This window comes from Antrostomus carolinensis, unplaced genomic scaffold (assembly GCF_000700745.2).
Source record: "Antrostomus carolinensis isolate BGI_N321 unplaced genomic scaffold, ASM70074v2 scaffold4757, whole genome shotgun sequence".
In the NCBI taxonomy this organism is placed as follows: Eukaryota; Metazoa; Chordata; class Aves; order Caprimulgiformes; family Caprimulgidae; genus Antrostomus; species Antrostomus carolinensis.
In genome coordinates, this window is record NW_010329354.1 from 129911 (window position 1) to 157348 (window position 27438).

Sequence of the window (27438 nt, forward strand, 5' to 3'; positions counted from 1 at the left end):
GTAAGTGCTGCCGCCAACTATGAGCATCATTGAGGCTTTTTAATTTTACTAGGTAACTGGCCAGTTGCTGGGACTCATATCTCAATGGATATTTAGTTGATTTCTAGAAATAGATAGTTCTGGAAACATTAACGATGTTTGTCACAGAGAGATCACAATTTCTGAAAAGCATATACCTGTTCCAAAATGGTGTTGATTCTGTCTACTTCACAGTCAATTAAGTATCTTTTTTCTTGCCGTCTGTCCATCTCCTCTATAATTCTTCTGAACTCTTGAACATCCTTTATGTTTCCTACAGATCTGGCTGTCACTTGCCAGTTGTTCTGGACTGCTGCTTCCATAATCGCCTGAAGAATGGAAAATCCTGTAGGGGGAAGAGACAATGCAACCATTTAAAAACAGAACAAAAATAAAAACTATTTTGAATGTTTGACAAAGGGTTCACAAAAGTTGCACCATCTAAAGGGACACAGACTAGCTAATATTTGCAAGTGCTTCATTACTTGAGAAAGCAAGAGCGTAGGGACCAGTTTCTTCTTTCAGCTATGCCACTGCCAAAGTCACAGACTTCAGCAGAATTGCTCGGTGGTATATTACCAAGAGTCGTATCAGAATCTGTCCAATATATCACATTATGATCCTCTCAGGGATGTTTATGGTCATGCTGGGGTCCGTGCCAGCTGAGAATAGGAGCCTGCAGCCATTACTTGGGCGAAAGTCCATCAGCTTGAAGAGCTGGACAGAAGGGGTAATTTGCCTGTGCAGACTGCAGTGATGGGTCATTAACTGGCAAAGATCCAAGCACTGCACAAGAATGCCAACTAAATCATTGTACTGGTTATGGAAGCTAGGAACCACAAGAGAATATTTTACTGATATTCACTTTGATTTCAAAGAATGTTTTAAAATATGGAGTCTAGCAGCATTAACCACACTTTCAATGCTTTCATTAAGGTAATACCAACTCATTTAGTAGCCTCAACAGAGAAGAGAAGCAGCACAGAATGACCAAAGACTGCACAGTGGAAAATCATATAAGCAAACAGCATTTCATCTCTTGTGAACAGCTGTGCCTGGGTGGCAGACAGACCTCAAGTCAAGTCAAGTCAAGTCAACTGGGAACAGTGATCTCCTTCAAGTCATGCTATGTAGGAGTCATAAGAAATTGATTTACATCCCTTTCTTATAGTATGTATCTGGGAATTTGGTGAATTACCTGTTTTGATTCAGGAAATTAAAATTTTTGCATAGTCCTAATTGTTTCAAATCTGGGCAGATGCCAATCAAAGAGAGAGGTTGTCTACTTCAAGCACACACAGCTGTTTCCAGATGAGTTTCTTTGTACAGAAGCATCCATGTGAGTTGTGTTTCTGTCCAGATAATTCATTTGCAAAACTTTCAGTCCAATCATTTAGTCATACTGTGCATTTCTTATTCACAGCTAGATTTCAGGATCTCAGAATGTCTTCACACACACAAACACATAAACATACAGGATCAACAATCAATTAATTATGCTCTGTGATAACCAGTCCCCTATGCTGCTGAAATTGAAAGGAGTTTGAGCTACAGAAGAACAACACATTCACGGCTTTGAATTATACCACTGGCTATTCTGAACCCAGGTATCACCGTAAGGGTGCACCCATAACAAAGAACTTGTGCTGCAGTCTGATCTTCCACAGCCTACTGTAAATCCGTAGTGGCTGTCTGAAGGCAGACGAGCTGCATCATTACCTCATTACAGCCACAAACAAGGAAGGAGTGTGATTTTCAAGATTGCAGTTAGATTATTATAATTTACCATGTGACTTCCTGAAGTCTCACTTAAATGCCCTCACTTTCCCTGTGCAGCCTCCTTGATTCTTAATGCTTTTCTTTGTATGAATGCACTTTACTATCCCATGAAAGGTGGTGACAATTAATACGTACACTGGTTGGGAATTCTTTCTGGTATCTTATTTCCCCTGAGACTATTGAAAGGGAAGGAATTTACATACGTATAGTACAATGAACTCAGTCTTCCTTAACATCATATTTTACAAAAATGGCTGTGATGTCTGTGACAGCATTGTGATTCCATTATATGTAGGACGAAGATCTAAGCCTAAGATATTTGATTGGCTGCAAACGAGGAATTTTGATGTGGGAATATAAATACCACTAATGGGGATTTACAAATGCTTTGTATACAAAGCTGTGCTTTTAAAAAAATACGATTCCACTAAGTAATGAATATTTACAACTCTGTTTCATCATTCATATAATGTCTAAGTATGAACCTTGAGCTTGCTGTAAACAACAGAAAACAGTCCATAAGTCTATTTTTTCACTCTAAATCAAACAAAATGGTTCAACATATTATAAAAAACATGACACTTTAAAAATCTATAGCTCCATTTTTTGCTAATAATATATACAAAACTTAACAAATTGTCTCAAGGAAATAAGTGAAAATTAACATTCTGGAGAGTAGATGCCGTTGGTTGACTGCCACGCACCCGGTTTCAGTTAACACTGTTTGGGTCAGAGCTCGCTTTGTCAAATCTTAAACCTCTCTGAAGAAAGCTGAGCAATTTTCCTAATTTTGTGTAACTGCATGTTTGTGTGGGTATGGGTGTGGGTGTTTGTGCATGTGTGTCTATCAGTCAGTGGTTACCATTTCAAGAAAGAGAAGAGCAAGGTTACTCAGCAGCCTTTCTTCTATGCATGAAAATACAATTACAGTAATCTTAGTGTGAAAAAGTTCCAGAGCTTAATCATTTCTGTCTTTTCTACCTCCTGTTTCTCCTTGTCACAATAAGTCTTTGCAGTCACAGTGCTCTCTACCCTTGTCAGTTCTTGAATCCTCCCTGTGGTCACTGCCTGTGCTGTGCCAGATGCCTCTCTTGGGCCCTCTCCCTCTCCTGTCCTCATTTTGAGAAGCACCATTTGCCCTTCCTGTGACAGCTCGTTAGGCCAGTCCTCTGATGACCTTTACAAAGCCCATTCCCCTTGCTTTACAAAAGCACAATTCAAACCTCTGGCTTTCAGGAAGGCAGCACACTCACATCTTCAAAAATATGCCTTCACTGTTCCCCACCTCTGATCTCTCTCTATGCCTATTGCCTTCAGCACCATTCTCTACATTTTACATTGTTACCCATATTTCTGTAAACATGTTACCCATATTTCTGTAAACATGTTCCAGGCTCCAGCTGTACTTTACCATTAAGAGAGCTGTTACATAAGCAGTATGATTGTTTAAACAAAAGGGCCATTTTATCTTCAAATGTCAACTTTTTTTTCTCCTTAGCATAACAATGCAAGCTGTGACAGTTCAGGGGTACTGCCTGGGTAATGAACAGAGAAATTATTTTCTCTATTTTGTGCACATCAGTGACAGACCCGTACACCGAGCTTTTCCATTTCCTACCCTTCAGTAAACACACCATGTGAAAGCTTCACAAGAGATGCTTCCCCCCCGAGCACCTCGGAGGTGTTGAACTCTCATCTCACTCACCCTACAGGAAACCAGCCAGCCACTGCAACTATCTCTATTTTGTAGTTTCTCTATGTTCTGCATCAGATCTATCTCAAAAGACTAGAGGACTTGCAGTTCACCACAGGTCTGTGAAGAAGCTACGCAGGAAAGGCTTTCATTAATGTTGTTGCTGCTTTATGCTACTTCAATCAATAAAGTCAAAAGATATTAAGACAAGAAAAACAGACATCCTCCTAGAAGATTACAGCAGTGAGATCATCTCAAAACAGGTTCATAATACCATTACTAAAATTCAGACATTGTTCATTCTAAAGTCATTAACAAAAATACAGACAACAGGAAAAATTCATTCAGACCCCAATCTGATCTTTCAATCTTTTTTCTTGGTCAAACTTTGGATGTGAAAAAGCGGCAGGATGGAAGGCTTGCATTTTTCTGGGAGCCCTTCAGAGGCTAACTCGTCTGATGGCACTTCCCTGCACTACGTTATTAACATGTTGGCATTACTGACTGACAAATGTATTTGGTCGTACAACAGCCATGCCCATGCTTGACAGGTCAGGTAACAGACCTGTACTACATTTTGGTCCCTTCTAACCATGTACTGGGGAGGGGTTGCTCCTGTGATCTTTGAATGCAATCACACACGTCAATCTGATCTGCACCTACTAAAAGCTGAGACAATCCTGGCCCTAATATTCAAATGTGTCATTGCCTGGCTTAGTCTTAAAATATCGATGATACAAAAGAGCTAACCCTCATCTAAACAGTCTGTAAAATGATTGGGTTGGAGGCAACTATAGTAATAAAACTAGGAAAAAACAAGTGCCCAGCTTACTACTCAGTGAGCTGAAGCAAGTATTTTGAGTTTTGCTGACTGAAGGTTGCAAGGAGGGAAAATATTCAACATAAATTCCCCTCAAAGCGGGGAAAATATTATTTGTTGCAATGCTATCTCTGTACTTTAAACAAGCCAGACAGAATTACATTCCAGGCAGTCCTCCCTGCAGCTGGACTAAGACACAAATTCACCCAGTATCTTCACACTTCTGACAGAGAAGCAAAGCCTGTATCTCAAGTCTTTCAGATCTTCCCCTTGATACAAGCATCTCTCAACTGACCCTGCTAACACAGGTGAAGACAACATTTCACTCTTTTGCACCTATGAAAGCTCACTAAACTTTTCCCATGTTTATGTAAGCAAAATTCATTTCAGCAGCTTGTTCAGCCAGATGAAATTCTAGGTACTACATCATTGAACTTACTTATTTAAATGGCAGCAACCATTAATGTGTCATGAGTAAACGACCACACTGGAACTTCTGTAGCATCACATGAGCCCTTGCAATTGGTATCAAAGTACTTACTGAAAAGAAATTACCCACTTATGTAAATCACCCCTTTCCTAAATGTTCCTGATAAGATCTTGGACCTTAGTCTCCTATTAGAAATGAAAGAGCATTTGCTTGCAGTCCCTCTTTCTTCTGCCTTGCTGAGTAACAATGATCTTTGAGGGGTATACTTTCCTGGCAGGCAGCATGTTTGTGTCAGCTGAATGAACATCAGCTCTGATGTGAATACTTGTGTTTTGAACTATCTATCTGGAACATAGTACAAAGAACTAAGATCTGGCCTGTGAGTGAACTTCAGGGATTTAACTACGGAGTTGTGTTTGACAAAGGTACAACGAACTAGATGATCTTTAAAGTCCCTTCCAACCTATACAATTCTATGAACTCACCAGAAAGGAGGCCATCAAGGCAAGTGCTTCCTCAAGACAAATACAAATTCTATGATGACAGATTACATTTCAAGCGTACCAGAGGTCTGTGAGTTGAGATATACTTGGGTATTCTGTGTGCTGGGCACTGAGCCTTAGCACTAATTTAAAAGCAAACAGATTAACATGTTAGTTGTGCATAAAAAACAACCAGCCAACCCAAACCACAGCCCATCATTCAAACCACGTCAGTTAGGCAAGTATGCTTTACAAAACCCATGTCTTATTAACAATTTTATAGTAGGGGAAGAAGCAAGGAATAAGCTACTAAATTAGTCACCAGTAAGAGATGCAGCAAATGACTACTACACTGGAGTGCTCTTTCAGTTTAACACGTGTAAATACAAATTATTAAATAAAAGTAGAATAACTGCATTCCATCTGTTTTTGAACTGATCTTAAACACACTTTAATGCTATTTTTTTCTTCTACTTTTTCTATTCAGTAAACCTCTATTTTCCCCTGGACATATATTACATTATTGCAACTTGTCATCCGTAAACAGAGAAATTTACACAGATAGATGTGTCAGCTTGGTTGTGTGAATGTGAACTTGTCTAGCTTTAAAGAAGAATTTACAGGAACCATCTGGTCTGCATTTGCTTGGGATGGGATACAGCTAAACATGCAGGAATTCAGATCTGCTGAATGCAAGTAAAAGACCTTTTTTCTTTTTCTTTTTTTTTTAATGGCTCTTTCTGAATGCATTTCACCTTGATCTGTTCTTTCATAACAACCTTGCATATAATTCACCCCTCATTTTTCTCAAGTTTTAGGTCAGTGCAACTCCAGTGTTTTTGATGAAGCTGCGCCAGTGTAAAATGAGAGTAATGTAGTAAGGGACCAAAGAGTACGTAGCCAAGGGCAGACATAAAGATGCTGTAAGCAACGCTGTCACCTCTGTAAGAGGACTTTTACATATGGCTTTCACAATGATGTGGGCAAGTCTCCTGGTGTAAGACAGATAGATATACCTCAACACAACAATATGATCCAAAGTTTATCGAAAGAGCTGTGTTCTAGTTTTAGCTCTGCTATGAAAATCTTTATTTAAATATTTCCAATAATAATTGAGTGATTATAGTTTCTGGATGCAGATGGGTAACAGAAAACAGATGAGATGGGAACACTTTAAAACCAGAGTATGTTCTGCTTGAGGAAAATATAACAGGTAAACAATTGTGTAGAGTTCTCAGAAAAAACTAGCACAGAAAATCAGAAAAAGGAATAGTATATTTTGGGAAGTGACAGAAGGTGAAGAGCATTGTGCTGTCCAGTGGGCACAGGCTGTAGGGTATTCTCTGTGTAAGTATTACTGAGAACTCTTGATACTGATGCTATCAGAAGGATGACAGAGGTAATGGTGAGGGTATTCTGTCACCAGAGGAGGCTGAGATCTGGGAGACGTGGGCCTAGGGGTAGTGGAAAAGCCCTCCCAAAAAGAAAACTTTTTTTACATGCAAATGGAAAAATGGTAAAACTACATCTGCATTGAAAATAATTAACCTCCAAGCTTTAGGAGATATGAATAAAAAATAATTAAACTGTCCAAGTAAAAAGAGATTTCATCTGCCAGGTTCTACACTGAGTCCAGGGCTTTGTGTCTCTCCAGCAGAGCCAAAAGCCTGAAACTATGCAGTAAGCACAGTATTGTCACACATACAGTGGGTTGCAAATCTAGGGAGTTAGATTCCAATGATATTCCTGCCCAACACCAATTTCCCTGAATGCCCTGAATTCTCCAGCAAGAACATGCTCCACGTGACATTAGCAAATTCAAAATAAACCATTTGCTGAGTACAGTCCTGCACCCTACCCGTCTAGGGAATCTAACACCATAACCTCAGTACAACATCATAGCCTTGCCTTGATACAGCCTTCTCTAGTGGCTTCTTTCCCTTCTATTCACCTTTAAGCACTTCTGTCCCCTGACTACACTATTTTGCAGCCTCACTTACTGCCTCTGGTATGGCAAAAGCTAGAATGAGTCCCCGCCAAGCTCTGCTGCTTGCAACAGACCAGCCTCCAGCTGAAAAGCCTTTGAATGATACAATCAGAACATAAGTTTCTTTGGGCAAAGAAGAAACCAAGATACACAGATATTACCAACCACTTATTTCAGGCCATCAAAGCTGGGTTTTTTCATTACTTCTGTGCATTAGTTACTGAAGAAACCAGATCTAGCCACTATGGATAGAAAATATCTCAGTTCTAATCCTCTTTTACATTAGATGTCATCAAGTTGACCACAGTGAGGCCCAAGTGAGATGCTTTGGCCTTAGTCTGTCCTTAACTTCAGGCATATTTGGATAACAGACTATTAGGTTCTCTTTATAGTTGAGAAATGCCATGTAATTTTTCTGTTTTTGCAACATGCATGGAAATCAATGGAAGAATACAGACATGAAGTTGTGTAAGGCATTAGCATGTAGGTATCACTTTTACCTGCAATTGAGAAACTAAGAGAGAACAAAAATCTGAATGTGTTGACTAGCACTCAACTGATGAGGCTAATTACTGCATGTTAAAAATACGTATTTAATTGTGTTTACATATTTATCTCAGCAAAAAAGATTCTAATTAGGAATCACAGAGTTAGCAATTATCAGGCTGGAAAAGAAAACCTAACTTGTCTGCAAAATAACTGTAGCACGTTCCATGTGAGGGCAGTTTGCAAAGGGAAAGCTTACAAAAACCAAAACCAGAGCATGCACAGATGTTGCAAGACATGGTAAATTCAACTCATCTTTTGTTAACAATACTGACTTTGGGGAGAGCTATTTTGCCTATCCTGTGACTTGGAGAAAAACAGAAAACGAAAAGCCACCTGATAAATAATGCAACAGTGTGCTGCTTCTCCGTGATGAGCCAAGCTGCTGAACTACCTTTCTCAAGGCTTGAATGTGGCTGGTCTGAGCAAGGTGGTGCAATGAACAGTCTTTATTTCAGAAACAAAAGGTTTGCTCCTATGTATAATGCTAACGCTGGCTTTCCCACTGGCACTGACACAGCTATATGGATGTCCTTCCTCTCTTCAATGAACTTGCAAAACTCCTGTTGTATCTCTGCCTTAATGACACATTTTAGCCCAGCTTCACTGTTTCAGAAGTATGTCACACCTGGGCCTGTATCTTCCATGGAGTGGTCTACACTTAACACAAAGCAGTGCACTTCCTACGGGATGTTTTTGCAACATCCAGCTTTCAGAAAATTCTTATAAAAACCCCCAATTAATTACTTAACGTTAATAACAATGCTAAATAGTGCTCAAAGCACTGCAAATGAACAGATTTATTTTCAACATTCCCATATGAAATAGGCAAATCATGAATGTGACACAGAATAAAAAAATGATTTGGTCTATCCCATACAGAGTATTAGTAATAGAGCCAATTTTCAAATTCAGGTTCTCCTGATTGATATCTAGATTTATTTTTATTTCAAGCTGTAACATAGCTTAACATATACTTTTAAAGATTATTACTGCCTACGAACACACTAGCCACTGAAATTATATAGCAAGAACATCAGTATGGTATCTCAGAATACAATTTCTTCATATCTTATTTGCTAGAGCAAACTGGATAGCTACCTAGTCCCCAGTGAACTGGGATACTGATGGAAAGTGTTATTATTTCAAGTGAAGTGGAACAATTGTGATACAATTACAAATACAGTTAAAAAGGAAAGTATTGTGTGGAATTATCATCTGAGAAAGGAAATAAAAATGAATTCTTTTTTAAGGTTAAATAACTTTTTTAGCCAAAAGAGAATAGTAGTGCATTTATTCTGTTATAGGCAATAAATGTTCTGGAAAAAGCAGACTTATCCACTTATCAACAGCAGAGGATTTTGAAAATAGCTAAATCTTGGCCTCATATATCACTGTATTCATCTAAAGAGCTAAAAATATGATTTCAATGTATGCTGCAAACTTAAAATTACTGATAACAAGTTAATTCTTTGCCATGATATGCACAGGGTTTTTAGCATGAGCATGCAAGAGTATTGCTGACTGCCTTCTCTTACAAACGTGTCTGGAACTGCTGAGTCTAAAAAATGATAAATATTATTCCTTTGAAGAAACAATCACAGGAGATTATGGTAATCAGACTATGAAATGAAATACATATTCAACACAAAAAACCCCCTAGATGCACCTCAGATAAATTTCTTGGAAAAAATTATGCTAGTTGAATTGTCCTCAAACATAGTAAAATTATTCTTTCTATCTGACCTCAGTCAATCATGTTAGAAAAATATTTATTCCTCTCCCTAACCTTTATCTACACTTTCTGTTTCTCAAACTACCTAAGCAAACAAATCTTTTGCCTCTTAGAATTTTCATTAACAGATGCTATCAGCCTTTCAAAGTCTCTCTTCATCAACATCTCAGTCTTTGGTACCCAGCATTTTAATTGCCCTTGCAGCTGGAATGTGTCTCATGTCTCAACCCTAAGTTAATTTCCTTTTATTTATTCTGAACACTAAAAAAATATAGCAATCAAAGGGTGAGTACTGATTTTAAAAATATTCTGAAATTTAAATGAGTTTTTATGATAATATAAATGATAATTTATGGATCCATACTCACAGGCGGCATGTGGGTTTCTTTTTAGTCACTCACTTATTTCTGCCTTTTTTTTTGCCAAGGGCTAGCAACAAGGAGCTTTTATATACCACTATTACCTATATTTTTTCAGTACAAGAATTTATCTTCATAAAAATGACGTATTCATTAATTGCAAGGTCTCATATTAATTCAAAACAGATCTGTATACCTCCTAGATCACTTGGAAATATAGATTTGCTCTGAATTGGGCTTGAAAATACCAGTGTAGTTCTATTGCACCGATCAGAGCACAGAACATATAATCCAACTTGCTTTATACTGATTCTTCCTGTAGTGAGGCCACAGGATGACAATTTACTAAATTAGCCCAGAATTATCATGACACCAATAGACAACAGCTGACCCAGCATAAAGCTTGGGGTAACAAGGTACCTTTCGGAACATTTCACACAGACAAGGTGGCAGAATGAGGATGTGGTGGGTCAGTGCTCTGTATCAGTGACCTGACACCACTACTTCTTGCACCACAATGTTCTGTGTATCAAAAAAACCTGGTTTATTCTGCAGGGTAGTGACACACAACAGGCTCACGTAACCTACAGAGTGAAGACTACCCATTACCAGTCAGGAAATTCCTGGGTCTTTACCTGCTATTGAAGAAAGGGGAAACATGCCTTGCTTTTATCATTCAACCTTATAATCCCATTTGAATATTAGAGGTCTCTTGCATTGTGTTAGAGATCATTTTAGCAATAGCTATCCCTTCTCTGCTAACACAGAATATTTTTTGGCTGCTGCTTTGTATTTCACAGCTTTTAAATACAGCAGTTGTAGCCAGTAACCTCAGATGGGCAAAACTCCCATAGATTTAAATATCTGTGGTCAGTTACTGAATATGCTATTCCTGTTTTAGTTCCGGAAGGCAGCTCAGATGAAATGCTAGGCTGGATTATATAGAAATGTGCAAATATTTTAGCATAAATATTTGCTAAGTGGAGACAGGAATGTGACTCAAAAGTTTAGCTCTGGCTTCATTTCTCCCATTGCTGAAGTGTTCAGCTGGGAAAGGAAGGAGAAGGAGAGTGTTCTTAGAGCTGGCTCCACACATCAGCAAGGGCTGGGCTTCAGATTCAGATTTCTCTACTTCATCCAAGATAGTTTGTGACTACAGGACTCGTCTTCCAGGACATTCTTCTCCTGGATCGGATTGGATTTTGCCCCCTCCCCCCACACCCTCCATTGTCATTCATTTTTATGGTCCACAAATAGAATTTGCACAGGAAGTCATAATGCAACTTTGATCTATCAAAAAAAAAACCCAAACCAAAAACCAAACCCACAAAAAAGGTAACATTACCTAAGCATGGGCACAATTTGTCTAATTTACTGCTTTGATAATTGATGGTTTAGAAATACCAGTATGATGGGCTTTACAGAGAAACTGGACTCAGGGAATGACTTATGTTACTTCAAAGCCAATTTCAGCAGAGGCTCAACCTTACCATACTTAACCACACTGGACAAAAACTCATCTTGTAGATAAAGAATCTGCTGATAAACAGGTATATACCCCCAAAATATGTCCCAAAATCAGCAGAATGGAAGTGTACACTGCTGGATCACCATGAACATGGAAGGGTGCTAGTAAAAGGTCATGCATTCTTCCAGAACTAATGACCACTAGATCTTTGTTAACTGCTGCTGGACTATACAGCCAAATCACAAACGTGTAAAACTATGTTACTTAGTTTTATATTATCAGTAAACACTAATTTTTTAAAAAAATCTTGTTCTTGCATTGTGCACATGGTAAATGGTAAAGATTCTGTTAAATAATCTAGAAATGGTAATAACTGGAGTACTGAAACAACTAATCCTTTTGCCTATGATCCTCTCAGGAACCAGCTCACTTCACAGTGTAGCATAGGTAAAATTTTCACAGGTATCTGTCTTTTTTTCATTTTCAAAAATGACTTGTGTAGGATGGTAGAAGTAGTTTTTCAGGGGCAATTAAGATGCAGATGCTGAAGAATCTCAGCAGGTGGGGTACCTGCACTCCACTGACTTAAATGGCAGCCAGACATATATCTCATTGAGCTGCTTTTCACAACGTGACTATTGTGTACATTAAAATCCTACATACCTCTGAAAGTTCTGTCCTGAATGCCTTTGGATATCACTTATGAAAGTAGGATGTGTGCTTCTCAGAATATGTACTCTGTGTCCTGCTTAAAAAGTGGCACAGAATTCTCTACAGAATACCCTGTTAATTAGTTATTTCATTGCAACATGTTCAACAAGTGCACAGATAAGGACTGCCTGACTAAATAGGATGTACACGTATCTGAGACAGACTATCAATTATTAGCCTGAAGAAGAAAAGGGAGTTAGAAAATTTCCCTCCAAGTTTGCAGAGTGGTAGAGTATCTATTACAAAAGGAAAGGGTAGCATGTAAACTGCAAACTCCCTGTTTTCATAGTTTCAAACGAAATTGCTCTTAATGTTTTCTCCGAGTTGTTTTGTCAGATTAGGAAGCTGTAACAAACACATCCTTGGGACCAGTCAGCCTCACTACTCCAATTATGTTAGGCTTTGCACTCAGTTACACTGCCAAGTATTTACTATTTAAAATGTTTATAAGTTATTTGAATATTCAATCCAATATTCAGTGAAACAAAAGAACTCTTCTACTCTATTTGTTTTTATATTATACTGATGCATGACTACTCTTCCATGACTTCAAAGCATCACAAATCTAATTGCATGGTTAGCAAACTACAAAGATAAAATATGCAAAAAGTTTAGTATTATCTAATTTGGAGGAGAAAATATGCAGTGAACAGCACACACAGCTAAAAGTACAAGCACTGATAGTTCTGGTCACTCAGTTTACCACTACTGTAGTCATTCAGGCAGAGAAAGATTTCGCAGGACAAAGGAGTTCCCTGGTATAAAGGGTGGAAAAGTTTAAGTGTTCTGTGCAAAACAATACCTTAAACCAAAAGGCTCTTATTCCACCACTGCCCTCCTTCGTTAGGGTGGCACTTGTTGTGTTGTCTTATTTTTCCCCCAAGTAAATGGAATAAGATTTATTTTAACACTTTCTGCTACTGTAATTATCTCTGTGCAGGTATGAAAAGCAAGGGAAAACCAGGTCAGTTGCGCCTGTGAGCAACTGGAGTTGACTTCACTAAAAAATTTCCATCTAACCTTACTAATTATTAATGTAGAGATGTTCTAGGCTCAAAATATAATGCCCGTGTTCACTCCGGGGAGCTGGTGCCCTCTGATCGTACTCAATACTAACTAACCCTCCCCCTGCAGTGAAATATCAAGCCAATATCTTTCTTTTTACAGCAGAAAGTTCTGCAAAAAAAAAACAAAAACCAAACATTTAAAAAGCATATTCTATAAACACTAGATTATTATGACTGTGCTATACAGCATAGTGTATCAAGAGGTCAAGAATCACATTCTAATTGTACTGCTACACTTAACAGCTCTCACTGACATTTTAGCACTCAATGCCAGATTTTCTTACTCACTGTTTGGAGCATGTCCCATCACTTCATTGATTCACTTTATTTTTATGCAGCAAAAGTTTTGTCCCTGTTTTAAAAGGTCTAGACCATGCATCTCTGTCCTCATTCTTTGTATAGGCCTTTTGTCTCTGCCTGTAAATAAAGTCTTGGTGTCTTCATTCCTGTCTTTCAGAAACAGCACTGTTGTCTCCTCTGCTACACTTCATAGCTTCTACTCACTTACTTCCCCCATTGAGGTTAATCTCTATCCCCTTGGATGATATGGAATTGAGGGAGGATTAAGAATAAGAGCATGCTGGCTGAAAGACATAGGGCTGAGACCACGGTCCTACCACCATGCAGTGAAGCACATCTCACCCATACCTCCACTGATTACATGTTGTACTAGTGGTTCAGGTAATCTAGGATATGCCACTTCAGACCCTTCAGCCTAACTTCAGGATACTCCCACACGTCTTCTTTGAAACCTTGTATCTTCAGCTCTGTCAGCTTTACAAACTTCAATTTGTCTTTCTTAGCCTCCTTCTGATGGATGTCTCCAACCACCAGGACTCTAACTCCTACTAGGAGCACTTACCAAAGTGGAAAATCATGTTTGTTGACAAGAAATGAGTATATAGCTCTCACAGCATAACAGCAGTAACTTAGACCTTTTAAGAGCTGATTTTATAATGGACAAAGAAGAGAGAAAGGGTAAATTTGAATCCAAATTATCATCTTTAAGAAAGTCACAGAAACCAATTCATGGCCAACAGACATGAGATTCAAGCAGTATGGAAAAGTCTAACACAATAGACATACCTCCCATTGACTTCTCTGTGAATTTTGCATGGAGCTGAACATCTGGTGTGGCACAGGAAAGCTCTTCCTTGCTATCAGACATTCATATTTTCTTGTTTGATTTTTCTCCTAAATAAGCATTCACTATTGACAATGTGAGAACAGTTTCACTCCCTACTGAAGCTTCAGTTCCTGTATCCTTCACATAGTTCCTCAGAGAACAATATTGAGCATGATCTTCAAACACACACTGGATCCACTTTTAACACTCCAGTGTGGTGTCTTTACTCTTGGGGTGGTTTTTTGGCCAGAAACTGTGTAATTCTTTTCTGGTTGGCTTGTTCTGTCACACACAGAATGACCCTTATTGAATGGTCAGCAAATGTGATGGTTTTAACAGAGCTACTGTTGCAGTGAAACTGATGCACCATAACTGCACCCTTGCCCACAGAAGGCAGAGGCTCCACTGGGTATTGTCAAAGCAACTCATAGCAGCTGAATGCAACAATCCAATTAGTGAAACAAGCACAGTTCTTACATAAAGACACTTCCAAGCACCATTAGCAAACAAGACCCAAATGTATAAACGCTTGCCTTTTAAAATACATGTTTCTATTAATTGCAGAAGAAAAAGGTGGGATTACCTCACAATTTGACTTCGTCTAAAAACACCAGAGGTCTGGAAGGGGCCACTTCTCCTTACAACATTGTGGCAGAGCTGGTTGCTAGAGTACAATAGTGTGCAGTGATCCCTTTATGACCGGAGCCACAGCTGATGGAAGAGACACCAACTTCTCTGTCCTCCACAAGGAGTACAAAAAAACTTGCTTTCCTGGCAGCGTAATTTTTTGTTACTCAGCTTAATGGATTTTGGAGCCTTTATCCTGTTGCTTAGTATTTTTGCTCTGAATAGGACAAAGGAAAAACCCTCATCAGCTTTAATGGGATTTTTATCATGGTACTTGTAAGGACTGCTGTGAGAATGAACTATATGTGCTATTGGGGCTAAGAGATAAGACAGTCTCAACGATAGATTTTGTCTAGATTAATCTACTCCATCTGCAAAAATACTCTCACCACTAGAAGATGCAACTATGTACCGTGACTTCATTTGATTCCTGTGGTGCCACAGGATTATTCATCTTCTGTATGAGACGAGACAAAAATAACAGAGACTAGGCTGATTGTCTGGAAAGTACCATGCAAGAAATATGACAGCAAACAAATCTGACTGCTTCTTGTCTGATGGTTCTTGTGTCTGGGTAGAACCTACAGCCTTAGCTCTTAAATAGCTCCTTACAATAGACATGGTTCAGACATCTGTTTCTGATAACCATTCCTAATATAAATACAAACTAATGCCTGGGACAAAGGGAAAGCATCTCTCATTTGCATCAATAAAATAATATCTTCTTATTCACTTTGCTAAATTGTTGTTTAAGTGAACAATGTTTAAGAAGTCTACAAAGATAATGCATGATCAACGCTATAGAACAGTACACAAAAGTCACCAGGACAAGACTAAAGTGAGGAGAAAATAAAACAAACATGAAAAAGTTTGCTCTGCAGCTGAACAGTTTTAATCAAAACCTGTTATGTCTGTCTTAGGAAAATGTGTTAATGATAATGGCATGCTTTTTATTTAGGATATGTTTATAAATATCTATAAATTATCAATGAATGCCAAATAATTTTATATAATACAGAAGGGCAATGATTCTGGAATTGAATTATTTAAAAATCATTGCTAAATATCCATTTTGCTTTTGACCAAATTTAATACAGGAACATATTTATAATGCGTTTACAGTGCCTTAACTATGATTTATTATTTTTTAAACTAGTTATTAATAAAATAAAACAAAATGTGGATGATAACAATTGAAGGCAGGTATGCAAATAACTGTAATCTCAGTAAAATTATATCCTTGTACAGAATAATATGATATCATATTTAACTACAGATTGTTAAAATAATGTCCTGATACATTTATTTTTGGCAAAAAGCAGCATGTTTATTGCTGGCTGGTTTTCTTCTGTAAAGTGTGGCCATTGGTCACTCTCAAATAAATTAAAAATGTTCTTTGATACTCTGCATGAGTCACATATGGGCATATAACTTCACTTACCATTTAGGGAAGTATCCTGTTAGCAATTACAGCTCCATTAATTCAGTAATACAGCTGGTGAATTTTTTTCAGTTAACATTACATTTACTGGAAGAATAGAGCTTTAGAAGAGGAATGGGCCACAGCTACAAGTTAACTTAGGCCAAGCTGAATTTATAACTCTGGCTGCAAAAAAATAAGGAAATATTTTTCAACATCAAAGTTAACAACTTTTATTTTCAAAATCTGAACAAAGGTTAAACTAAAGATTAGTCCTGGAATTACATGGACCAGAGTTTTTGCAGATAAACTAACATTTTTCAGCTTGGTTTAAAATTAATTCTGTTTCACTCAAAACTTCCCACTCCTTCTCAGCTTCTGCTTGACTTTAACTGGAACAAAATTTTCTTTCAAAGCTTGAATTTTGTCAGGCAGGAGAGAGACTATACATTTGTTACTTTTGTTGAAGAACCTAGTGCTATATTATCACAGAATAAAGTAGAAAGCGCTGGAAAGGAAATGAGAAAAGACCGTGAATAGTAACTTGAGAAGAAGGCACCGCACCAAGGAATATTCTGTAAAGGACAGTCATTAAAAAAGACTAAAACTAGGGAAATATAAGAGCTTCCAGCTATTCTTCAACAAATATGTCCCTAAAATTCCCTGAAGAATCAGGCAGAAATCATTAGAACATCATTTTTACTAGTTTACAGAAAACTAGTTTCCCTTGTGACACAGCAATTTCCATTTTCATTGCTTCTAGACTCTGGTCTCTGTATGACAATTGAGGCTGCTATTCTTCATACTGTAACTCATATAAATACACCTCAAGTAATAAAACTGAAGCTAATTCTCAATTTTCTATCAAAATGGCCACTGAAGCCTCTCCATTTCCCTTCATTCTAGTGTAATAATCAGCAATTATTTGTTTAAAGTAGTTCTCAAGAATCCCCATTGCGGTAGATGCTGTAGAAACAGAAAGCAAAAATTTATTCCCTCCTCACCTTCAGTAATGACTGCAGGTTAAATGCAACAATTAAGTGAATTTCTACCATGTAACTTCAAAAGTGGTATAAAACATGACAGTCAAAATATTACAAAGTGGCCCACAATAAAACTTCTCATTATTGATACAATGAACTCATTGTTCTTAAGCAAACATTTTAAATAGCATCCATTATTCATGTGAGGTTCTAAAAATTACCTATCTGGGAGTTGGAAAAAAGAACACACTTGAATATCAAAATATGAGAGAACTTTTCATCTTCTTTTATAATAATGATTTTTTACAAGTTTTTATCTCTGTGCTACAATTTTGTTGTTTCAAATGGACCTGTCAAGAAATTATTTTTAAAAGGTCAAATCTTCACCTGTGCTAATCTGCATTGCTTCACTTCAAATAAATGCAATGAATGGCTTTTGCTATGCTCTGAGGCATATTCTGATTTGTACACAACTGAACTGACTTCGTTACATCCAGTAGCAATCTGATTTCCCTGCAGTAAAAGTTTTAATGTTAAAAATATTTTGACAAAACCCAGCTTTATAGTCAGAGGGAGGTCACTAAAGTCACAAAAACACTATCTGCAGAAAAATGCACAAAAACTCTCTCTCCATAAACCAAGACCGTATCTATGCAAAATGAATAGCATTTAAAACTTAAGAACAAGTAACATCATTGCTCACATTATCTTTTTATACGTAATTTTCATAGGAGACTCAATAAAGTGTTATGAGGACGCAGCTGGCATGTAAAATTCACTACTAAACAGACAATAATGTGTTTATAGTGCCTACTATGGCCAGTTTTTGAAGAAGGTCAACCCAGAGATTACTTAAATTCAATCTAAATTGTAATGGTCTACAGCTGCTTACACTTAATATGTTTGGCTTCATATATATTATTAATGAAAACTCAGTGTAATTCTATACACTTCAAACTTTTGAAGCCACTGTTCTTATTAATGCTTCCAGATGTGTAGTTTCACAACAATTGTTAAATTAATAGAAATTACTGCTATATAAATGGGAATTCATAATCAAACAGCCAAGCTGAATACTTCCTTGTAAGGAAATGGTGCTTTAATGCATAAATACTATTATATGGTTTATGTCAAAAGCATTGTTTGGTCTTACACGTTATGGATGCTGTGTGCAGCTAGACTTGTCTCTGATTTGTAGCAAAAGGAAAACATGCAAACCAAAATGGCCATTATTCTTATATACACCATTCACATCCATTTTCTTGCTTTCTTTGAGAGGTGTAGCAAAACGGTTCCAGAGAGGACAACTACAATAATAACTACACTAATAAAATACACATGCATCAGCTAAAGCCACAATTTTCACTTTCATCAACATATCTAAAATCAGAAAACTAAGCAATGCAATAACCCTGAAAAATCCTTCAGGGCACCCAAATTCATGTTAAAATGAGGAAAATAACTATCCTTTTATATTACTAGAGCTTTTTCTTACTGAAACAGGACAACTGCCACACTGTGATGACTGTGTTTCAAATGTTTGTGTTCAAACTGTCTCCATGACGTGGAATATCTCTAAAACCAACACATACACTACTATAACAAAGGCAGTTAGTTTGTAAGGCTTTTTTAAAATAGCATAGCATGAAACTTAAGCTGTCAGTGCATAAAATACTGCTGCCTTGAGGCTTTAATAACTTATGCATAGAATCATAGAATGGTTTGGGTTGGAAGGGACCTTTAAAGGTCATCTAGACCAACACCACTCCTTATATTCCCCCCACCATATACCTCCTCTTTCAAAGAAAAGCTCAGATCTCCCCACCACTTTGCGGCAGCCGTTACAATATCATTAAAAATATGGAGCCTAGCCCATTATGTGTGTAGGTGAGGGAGGAACAGAACTGCATAACAAATGACAGGAAAAAAACAAACAGGAGGGTTTGGGGCTTTATTTTAAAAAAATCTCTGCAAAAAATGTTATTGCAATAATTATGTGTTCATCTAACTCATTATTATTTGTCTACAGCCACGCATAATTTGATTTTATTTCTTTAATAAAAACCTGATTTAATCTAGGGTTATCATTTTCAGTTCATGGACAAAACCAACTGGTCGATAATGCTTGTACTACTAAGCAATAGGCAACTCTATCTACAGAGCAATTCCTGACACCAGTGTAGTCAGCTGAAAGGTTTGCTCTTTTCTGACAATGTCAGAAGACTGGCTTCTTTATTTTTAATTTCCCTCTTTTTTGTCCTCCCCCCCTTTTTTTTTTAAAGAATAAGAGACCCCACTTGGTGTACTGCAACCAGTTCTGGGGCCCTCAACATAAGAAGGACATGGACCTAGTGGAGCGAGTCGAGAGGAGGCCACGAGGATGATCCAAGGGCTGGAGCACCTCTCCTATGAGGACAGACTGAGAGAATTGGGGCTGTTCAGCCCGAAGAAAAGACTCCAGGGAGATCTTACAGCGACCTTCCAGTACCTGAAGGGGCTACAGGAAGGCTGGGGAGGGACTTTTTTCAAGGGCAGGTGGTGACAGGATGAGGGATAATGGCTTTAAACTGGAAGAGGGTAGATTTAGATGAGATATTGGGAAGAAATAGAATCATAGAAGTGTTTTGGCTGGAAAAGACATTTAAGATCATCAAGTCCAACCACTAACCTAGCTCTGTCAAGTCCACCTCTAAGTCATGTCCTTAAGCACCACATGTACACATCTTTTAAATACCTCCATGGATGGTGACTCAACTGCTTCCCTGAGCTTCCTGTTCCAGTGCTTGACAACTCTTTCAGTGAAGAAATTTTTCCTAATATCCAATCTAAACTGCCTCTGGCACAACTTGAGGCTGTTTCCTCTCATCCTATCACTTGCTACTTGAGAGAAGAGACTGAAACCCACCCCACTACAACCTCCTTTCAGGTAGTTGTAGAAAGCTAGAAGGTCTCCCCTGAGCCTCCTTGTCTCCAGGCTAAACAACCCCAGTTCCCTCAGCTGCTCCTCAACAGGACTTGTGCTCCAGTCCCTTCCCCATCTTCGTTGCCCTTCTTTGGCAATGTCTTCCTTACAGTGAGGGGCCCAAAACTGAACACAGTATTCAAGGTGCAGCCTCAACAGTGCCAAGTATGAGGGTACTTCCTAGTCCTGCTGGCCATGCTACTTCTGATACAAGCCAGGATGCTGCTGCTCATCTTGGACACCTGGGCACACTGCAGACTCATATTCACCCAGCTATTGACCAACACCGCCAGGTTCTTTTCCACCAGGCAGCCTTCCAGCCACTCTTCCCCAAGCCTGTAGCATTGCATGGGGTTGTTCTGACCCAAGATATGCTAAACTACACAAACTGAAGACTAATATTTGCTCCTAAAATCATATTTTCCCCCTTTTTAAGCAAGGGAAAAAAGCCAGTAAGAAATAAGATTGCAACAAATAGCACTCTGATCTAGAAAGACATTTATAATATCTTTAGTCTTAGGAGCGTATCATGACACAATCCAGTCTAGACTACGATGGTGTTATGTGTATATAATGCTGGTAAAATAATTAAACTGCATTGAAAGGATTTTATACTGCAGTTCTGACTGAAACTCATCAAATTAAATTCTTGCTGAATTAATGCACATAGATTGAGGTCGATGTAGTATATGACTTTGACAATTCATAAAGATGAGTGACAATTGTGGATTCTTTCATATATTCTAGATGGCTCAGCAGGACATAATGGCAACTGAAAATTACGTCCAATAGAGGAAATACATTGTTTATATCGTAGCTTTATCCAACTCTAGCTTATTTTATAGCTTATTTAATGTATTCACCCATTAGAACCACCCATACTTGAGTATTAACTATACCACTCATACTGAATTAAGGCACCCAAGAGTTTTAATAAATGCCTTCCCATGTTAATTCTGAGACTACACCATTATTATATCACCAAGGGGATCACAGTATAAATTTACAAGGCCATATATAGCTTTTGCTACAAAAATGACAATATTATGCCCTTAGAGTGATCAGCATGAAGCAACCTGCTAAAAAAGACACCTGAAAGCATCTGCATTATTTGCCATATTTATCTGATGGGCTTTAGAGTGTTCAAAATATTCTAAAGTACCCTGAGAAAAGCCTTCTTAATTAGGACTTTGAGATCTAGACATCTTAAGAACAGCTCAGAGCCACTGTATTTGAGACCACTTTTTACACCATGCCATAAGGAGAACACACAATCCCTGGTATCAATACAGGCTGGTGGATGAAGGCATTGAGAGTAGCCTGGTGGAGAAGGACTTGGGGGTATTAGTGGATGAAAAACTGGACATGAGCTGGTAATGTGCGCTTGCAGCACAGAAGGCCAACTGTATCCTGGGCTGAATCAAAGCAGCATGGCCAGCAGGTCAAGGGAGGGGATTCTGCCCCTCTACTCTGCCCTGGTGAGACCCCACCTGCAGTGCTGCATCCAGCTCTGGAGCCCTCAGTACAAGAAAGACATGGACCTGTTGGAGCAGGTCCATGGGAGGGCCACAAAAAAGATCAGAGGGAAGAAGCACCTCTCCTGTGAAGAAAGGCTCAGAGAGTTGGGGTTGTTCAGCCTGGAGACAGCTCCAGGGAGACCTTATTGTGGCATTTCAATACTTAAAGGGGGCTTATAAGAAAGATGGGGACAGACTTTTTAGCAGGGCCAGTTGCAACAGGACAAGGGGTGATGGTTTTAAACTAAAAAGGGAGAGATTCATACTAGATTAAGGAAGAAATTTTTTACAATGAAGGTGGTGAAACTCTGGAACAGGTTGCCCAGGGAGGTCACAGAAGCCCCCTCCCTGGAAGTGTTTAAGGCCAGGTTGCATGAGGCTTTGAGCAACATGATCTAGTTGAAGGTCTCCCTGCTCACTGCAGGGGGGTTGGACTAGATGACCTTTAAAGGTCCCTTCTAACCCAAACCATTCTATGATTCTATGAAAGGAACAAAAAGGCTTTTCAGTGATCAGTGGCCATTTCTTTAGGCTAAACTAGAATACCCAGAAGTAGATTTTACTTTACAAAGGGAAAAGGAGCCTCAATAAAATGCTCACACACATAAGTGCTGATTTAAAAGGGGCCACTACTGAACAAAGCAATGTGGATCTGCCTTTGGCCTTGGATAGTATGGTTCAATGCAGTGTATTGAGTGGCCACACTTCTTTATAAACCCATTCTCAATTACAGTTGGGCAGATTATCAGAATCTGAGTTATCAAAAATTAACTACTGCTCTCCTGAACAGAGTGGAAAAATAACTCGTAACTTCATAAGCAGCAGAAGAAATGCTATAAAAATATTAGCACTTTATGTAAATAACAGTACATGCACAGCCCTGGCCATTCACTGCATATTATCATTATCAGCATTGACAAAAATATCCCCAAAGCAAGCAACACCTCAGGAGGTCCTAAGAAACCTTAACAACCACTGCTTGGCATCTGTTAACCTTTCCAGTCTGATGCTGGTTTATCATATCAGCATGGAACAGCGATGCTCACAGCTTACCAAGCATTCACAGCTCTAGCACAGATCACCATGCCAGGGCAAAGAACAGAACCAGAGTTATGTTTCCAGTAGTCACAGTTCTGGATTATGAAATTCTTCGGTTTCAGGTATGATGTATTAGCCCACACTGCTCACTAAACTACTACTACCTTGGCAAAAGCACATCGCCTGACTTAGGCTCCAGCCCATTCACCTGGAGCACTTCACATGCAAACCCAGACTCCATGGCACACCCGCTTCACAAAGTGATGCCTGGGGAATATTAACCTAAAAACTGAAGGAGAAACACTTCAGCAATAAAGGGGATACTTTGCTGTTATAAGAGATGACACCTCTGTGCTTAATCACTGTAACACACTGAAGAGGGCCCTGACTAAATGCTGCTTATGCTGTGCACTTCTCTGACTGGTGATTTGTTTCTTTGTGCTGCTGACAACCAAGGTAAGCCAGAAATATTTCCTAAGTGCAAAGCAACAGGCTGTGAACACGATGAGCCCAGGATCAGGAGGAATAAAACCTTAGGTCACCTTTCTTTCCCGATGATTCTTTGCATTATGAATCAAAGCAAAAGAGGTGGCCAAGAAAAGCTATGCATTTAGAGGTGAAGAAATGAATAATTACTTGTTACTGAGTATAAAATTAATGTCAGGAACTTTTCACTTTTTTTCTTTAGAGATTAATATTTAATCACTTTATGGAGGTATTTTTCATTCCACTGTACTACAGTAGTACACTGTCTTATATATCTTCTGAAATGCATGCTCACAGTGTTGTCCTACAGTGAACTGCAAGAAGAGTTTAAAAAAAAAGTGTGATTTTAAATGTCTCATGAGAAACCAAAGAAAAATCTATCTCCGTAACAGAAAAATCCTTTAAAAACTCCTTAACCTAAATACAATATGAGGTCATTTTACCTGCCAGTTGAGTGGGTTTGTCACAAATGCATTCACATTTATTTTTCTTCTACAAAGTATTCAAGTCATCTTTTTGCTTACCAAGACAGCTGATATTTTCTGTGAAGAAAAAGGCATGTGGAGAAACTAGTTTGGTAAATTCTCTGAAGCCTTATAGAAGAAACTACATCTAAAAGGGTCAAGTGTCATAGATGAAAGAGGTATTGAAGCTATAACCAATGGATTCCTTCATATAAACTTCATGGCAAACAATATTTAATTAACCACCTTAAAAGCAAAGCTTCTTAGTAATCATTATGAGTTTCTTCAAAGGCTCAAGTTTTTTTCCAGGTAAGAAGGGAAACTGATGGTAAAATTTAAGGGAATTCTTGTGTAGGAATATTAAAAACTATTTTTAGTTAGTAACCATGGCCATTGACTTCCAGTATGATATTGTGCACATCTTAAGTTAAAGCCCACTGTGCTTTCAACTCAACAAAGGTACACCCATATACCTAGAAGATGATCAGGTTGTTAACCTGCTGATCAGCAGCTAAATTCTTACACATCATCCACCCAGCATACTACCTATTCCTGTATCAAAAGAAATTCAAACCACATATGAAGCCTTTCTTTTGGTAGTGAGAAAAGAGCATGTCATTGCTTAGCTGAGAACCTGCTTTGCGGTATTTGAGGTCACTCTATGGTAGAAAAACCTTTCATTTGCTAACTTGCTGAGATACTTATTTTTACTCATATATTCCTCAAGCACTGGAGAAATACCCTTTGTGTTTTTTACCACTTGCAACTATTACAGTCATTCCATTAAGCCACAATAGCGTGTGCTCATTCCACAGAAGTTCTTCACTTGGTGAATGGTTCATTTGCCTGGACTGAAGATCTCCTTACTAGCACACCACGGTCACAAAAGTGTGAGATCTCTCATAGTCTATGTAGGAAACCTGTTGATTTGTGAATAAGAAACAGCCATTGTTCCACAAAATACCACAGGCCACCAATAATAGCTGTCACTCAGGTTAAGAACAAACGATTTCTAGGTGAACAAAGATGCATGGGAAGAGTAAACATACATTCAAGATTCAGTGAAGGGTGATAAAATTTGCAAACTTGTAAGAATACTAACATGCTAAATACTGCCATCTTAACTGCATTAAGGTATAAGATGTCAAAACATCCTTCCTTTAGAAAACACATGATAATCAGAACATGCTTCTCCACTTAAATACATAGTAAAGTTCACATACTAATGTTACACTTCTCTCTTCTTGATACATACCTGAAAATTGCTTCATCTTGATTCCATTACCAAATAGTGCTGCTTCCTTGAGTCACACTCAAAGTACCATACCCCTTACACAGGATTTAAGTCAGCAACTGTTCACTTCCATGAACAGAATCAGCACAACTCCCCAGGTGAAGCTAGCATATTTATGAAAAGCTAAATATTTAAATGCATGCATTCACACAAGTCAGTTTATAAATACAATTGTCTGCAGACTTCATCTCTAAGGCACAGGTGAGTGGCAATGCTGCTAGTTCTCCTGTTTACTACCTGAGATATTTAGGGCTGCAGCTCATGTTCCTGAGAGTTCCAGCTGCTTTCATTAGGACCAGGAGGATAGCACACATCCTGCTTTAGGCTTCTAGAAATTATTTATCCAGGACTTTCCCGTTCATACCCTGTACCCTGAATGTTCTGACCCAGTTTTACAATCTGATTTCACATACAGCAAGGTCAGACTCTGATGCTCTCTCAGCCACAACTGGATTCACACTCAGTGTGAGTGAGGCTACCATAACACCCTATCACAACACCATTATGTGTGGATGGGAGAAGGGATGATATCACATCATCACCAAACAAGCAGTATCGGGGCTCTTTTGTACCATGCTTTTGCTCTGGTGTTCCTGCTTTTCTTCATGAATGGGCTGACACACTTCCTTACTCTCAGGGGTTCCATGAAACAAGACACAAATTTGTTGCACACGTGCAGTTACTCCACTTGTTGGAAAATACTGCTGACAGTAGTGTGTGTTCCAACAGCTTCAAGGGACACTGGGAATTTCAATACCAAATGGAACCCACTGTGTATAGACAAAACTTGTAGAGAGGCACAAAGCTGCAGTACAGAATACCGCCATGAACTCTATGCTGTTGGTCTTTTGGCTGCATCTTAGTCTTGCCAGTATGATACATCTCATGCTGGATGACTTTCAAAGTTGATTCACTCCTCCTGCTCATAAACTAGAAAAATAGTTTAAGTGATTACCAGGGGAAGCTAAACAAATAGCAGCTAATAGGAAAGATCATGACAAAAATGCTTAAAGCTTTCAGTCCAACCAAAAACCAGCCAACATCCATTCTCCCACACAGGGACTCAATGTTTGTTTGGGCAAGGATCAGTAAAAGGGCTTTCTTCTGTATCTGTGTACCACAGAGACCAAGATAAAAGGAGTCAGTATGAGACTTTAGAGATTTCAGAGGAAATAAATGGAGAGTGATTAACAAAAGCTAGATTTAACTGTTCAAGCTCAGATTATTCCCAAACACATTTAGGCAGTGAAGTCAAACAGTAAAGCAATCCTGGAATATTTCAGTTAAGGTTCTGGTATGTTTCCTGAATAGAGCCTTAGTTCATACATTATACTGCTGAAAGCAACAAAGCTATGCACCCTAAATAAGAATGTCAAGATTTGCCTCTTTGTCAGCATAAATTACTTATATTTCATACCAACGTTGCTAAGCAGTATCTATGACTTTCCATTCTATACAAATACAACTTCTAGGCATTCTAAGATGGTAAAATCACTCATTCCCAAAAGGCCGATGGTGAAAGAAACAGATCATTTTCTTATTGCACATTAACTATTTGAACTATGATTGTTCTTTAAATCTAAAGAATGGATTTGCTACCATAAGAGTCTTTACACTGTGTGTGTTCTCTGTTGTACCAGAGAAAAATTGAACCTACATCACATGCTCTCAAGCAAAGCCATGCAGAAGATACAACATTTTGTGGCCATGTGGAAAGTTGCCTTTTGCCGAAAACACAACTAACTGGATGACAGTTACTGGGGCACATGATTCTTCAAATGTACAGACCTCTGATTTCTGTTCCTGTGATATTGAGGCCAAGCTTCAGCTCAGGAGGTCTTGCCCTGATTTTATTCCCTGATGTGCATTTCCCAGTATACAAAGAAGTGGGAAAGGAGAATGAGACAGCTCATCTACATAGCTACCTAAACACTAGCAACTGATATTGTCTACATGCCATTCTCATGATCCTGGGCTGCTGTCCAAAACACTCATGCAAAAGAGCTGGAAAACCTGGAAGAATCAAGATTTGCAGTAACTCTTCCCCATTCTGTCTTTACAGGCTTACAAACACGCTTTGTACATTCCATTATTCTTCACCACAGACTGATATTTACAGAAGACAGTGTCAAGATTTTAAATCCTTTCACACTTTTGAAAGTGTAAGCAAAATACATCACATCAACCTTATATTTGCAACTGAGAAGAATTAAACAGGTATAAACATACTAGCAAACAAGAATTATAATTTCAAAATTGCAAGTCCGTGTTTAATTCTGAGAAAACTGTGAGTCAGCCTTAAATCCATTTTCCTTCATGCAACAGATTCAGACCAGTTCTTCAGTTAGTGGGATAACTCCCCCGCTCTGAAGAATAAACATGTTAATGAAGAGCTCAACTACTGATTCTTTTGACATCTGACTGTT

At 38.4% G+C, this 27438-nt stretch overlaps 1 protein-coding gene across 1 annotated transcript in view; it reads right to left on the bottom strand.

The window, feature by feature from the left end:
* GRIA3 (glutamate ionotropic receptor AMPA type subunit 3) overlaps positions 1-27438 on the bottom strand; it is a 150993-nt gene that overhangs the window by 84992 nt on the left and 38563 nt on the right. The window contains exon 3 of the mRNA XM_010172523.1: positions 177-364. Within this exon, the coding sequence (XP_010170825.1) occupies positions 177-364 (188 nt within the window). The remainder of the gene's footprint in view (positions 1-176; positions 365-27438) is intronic.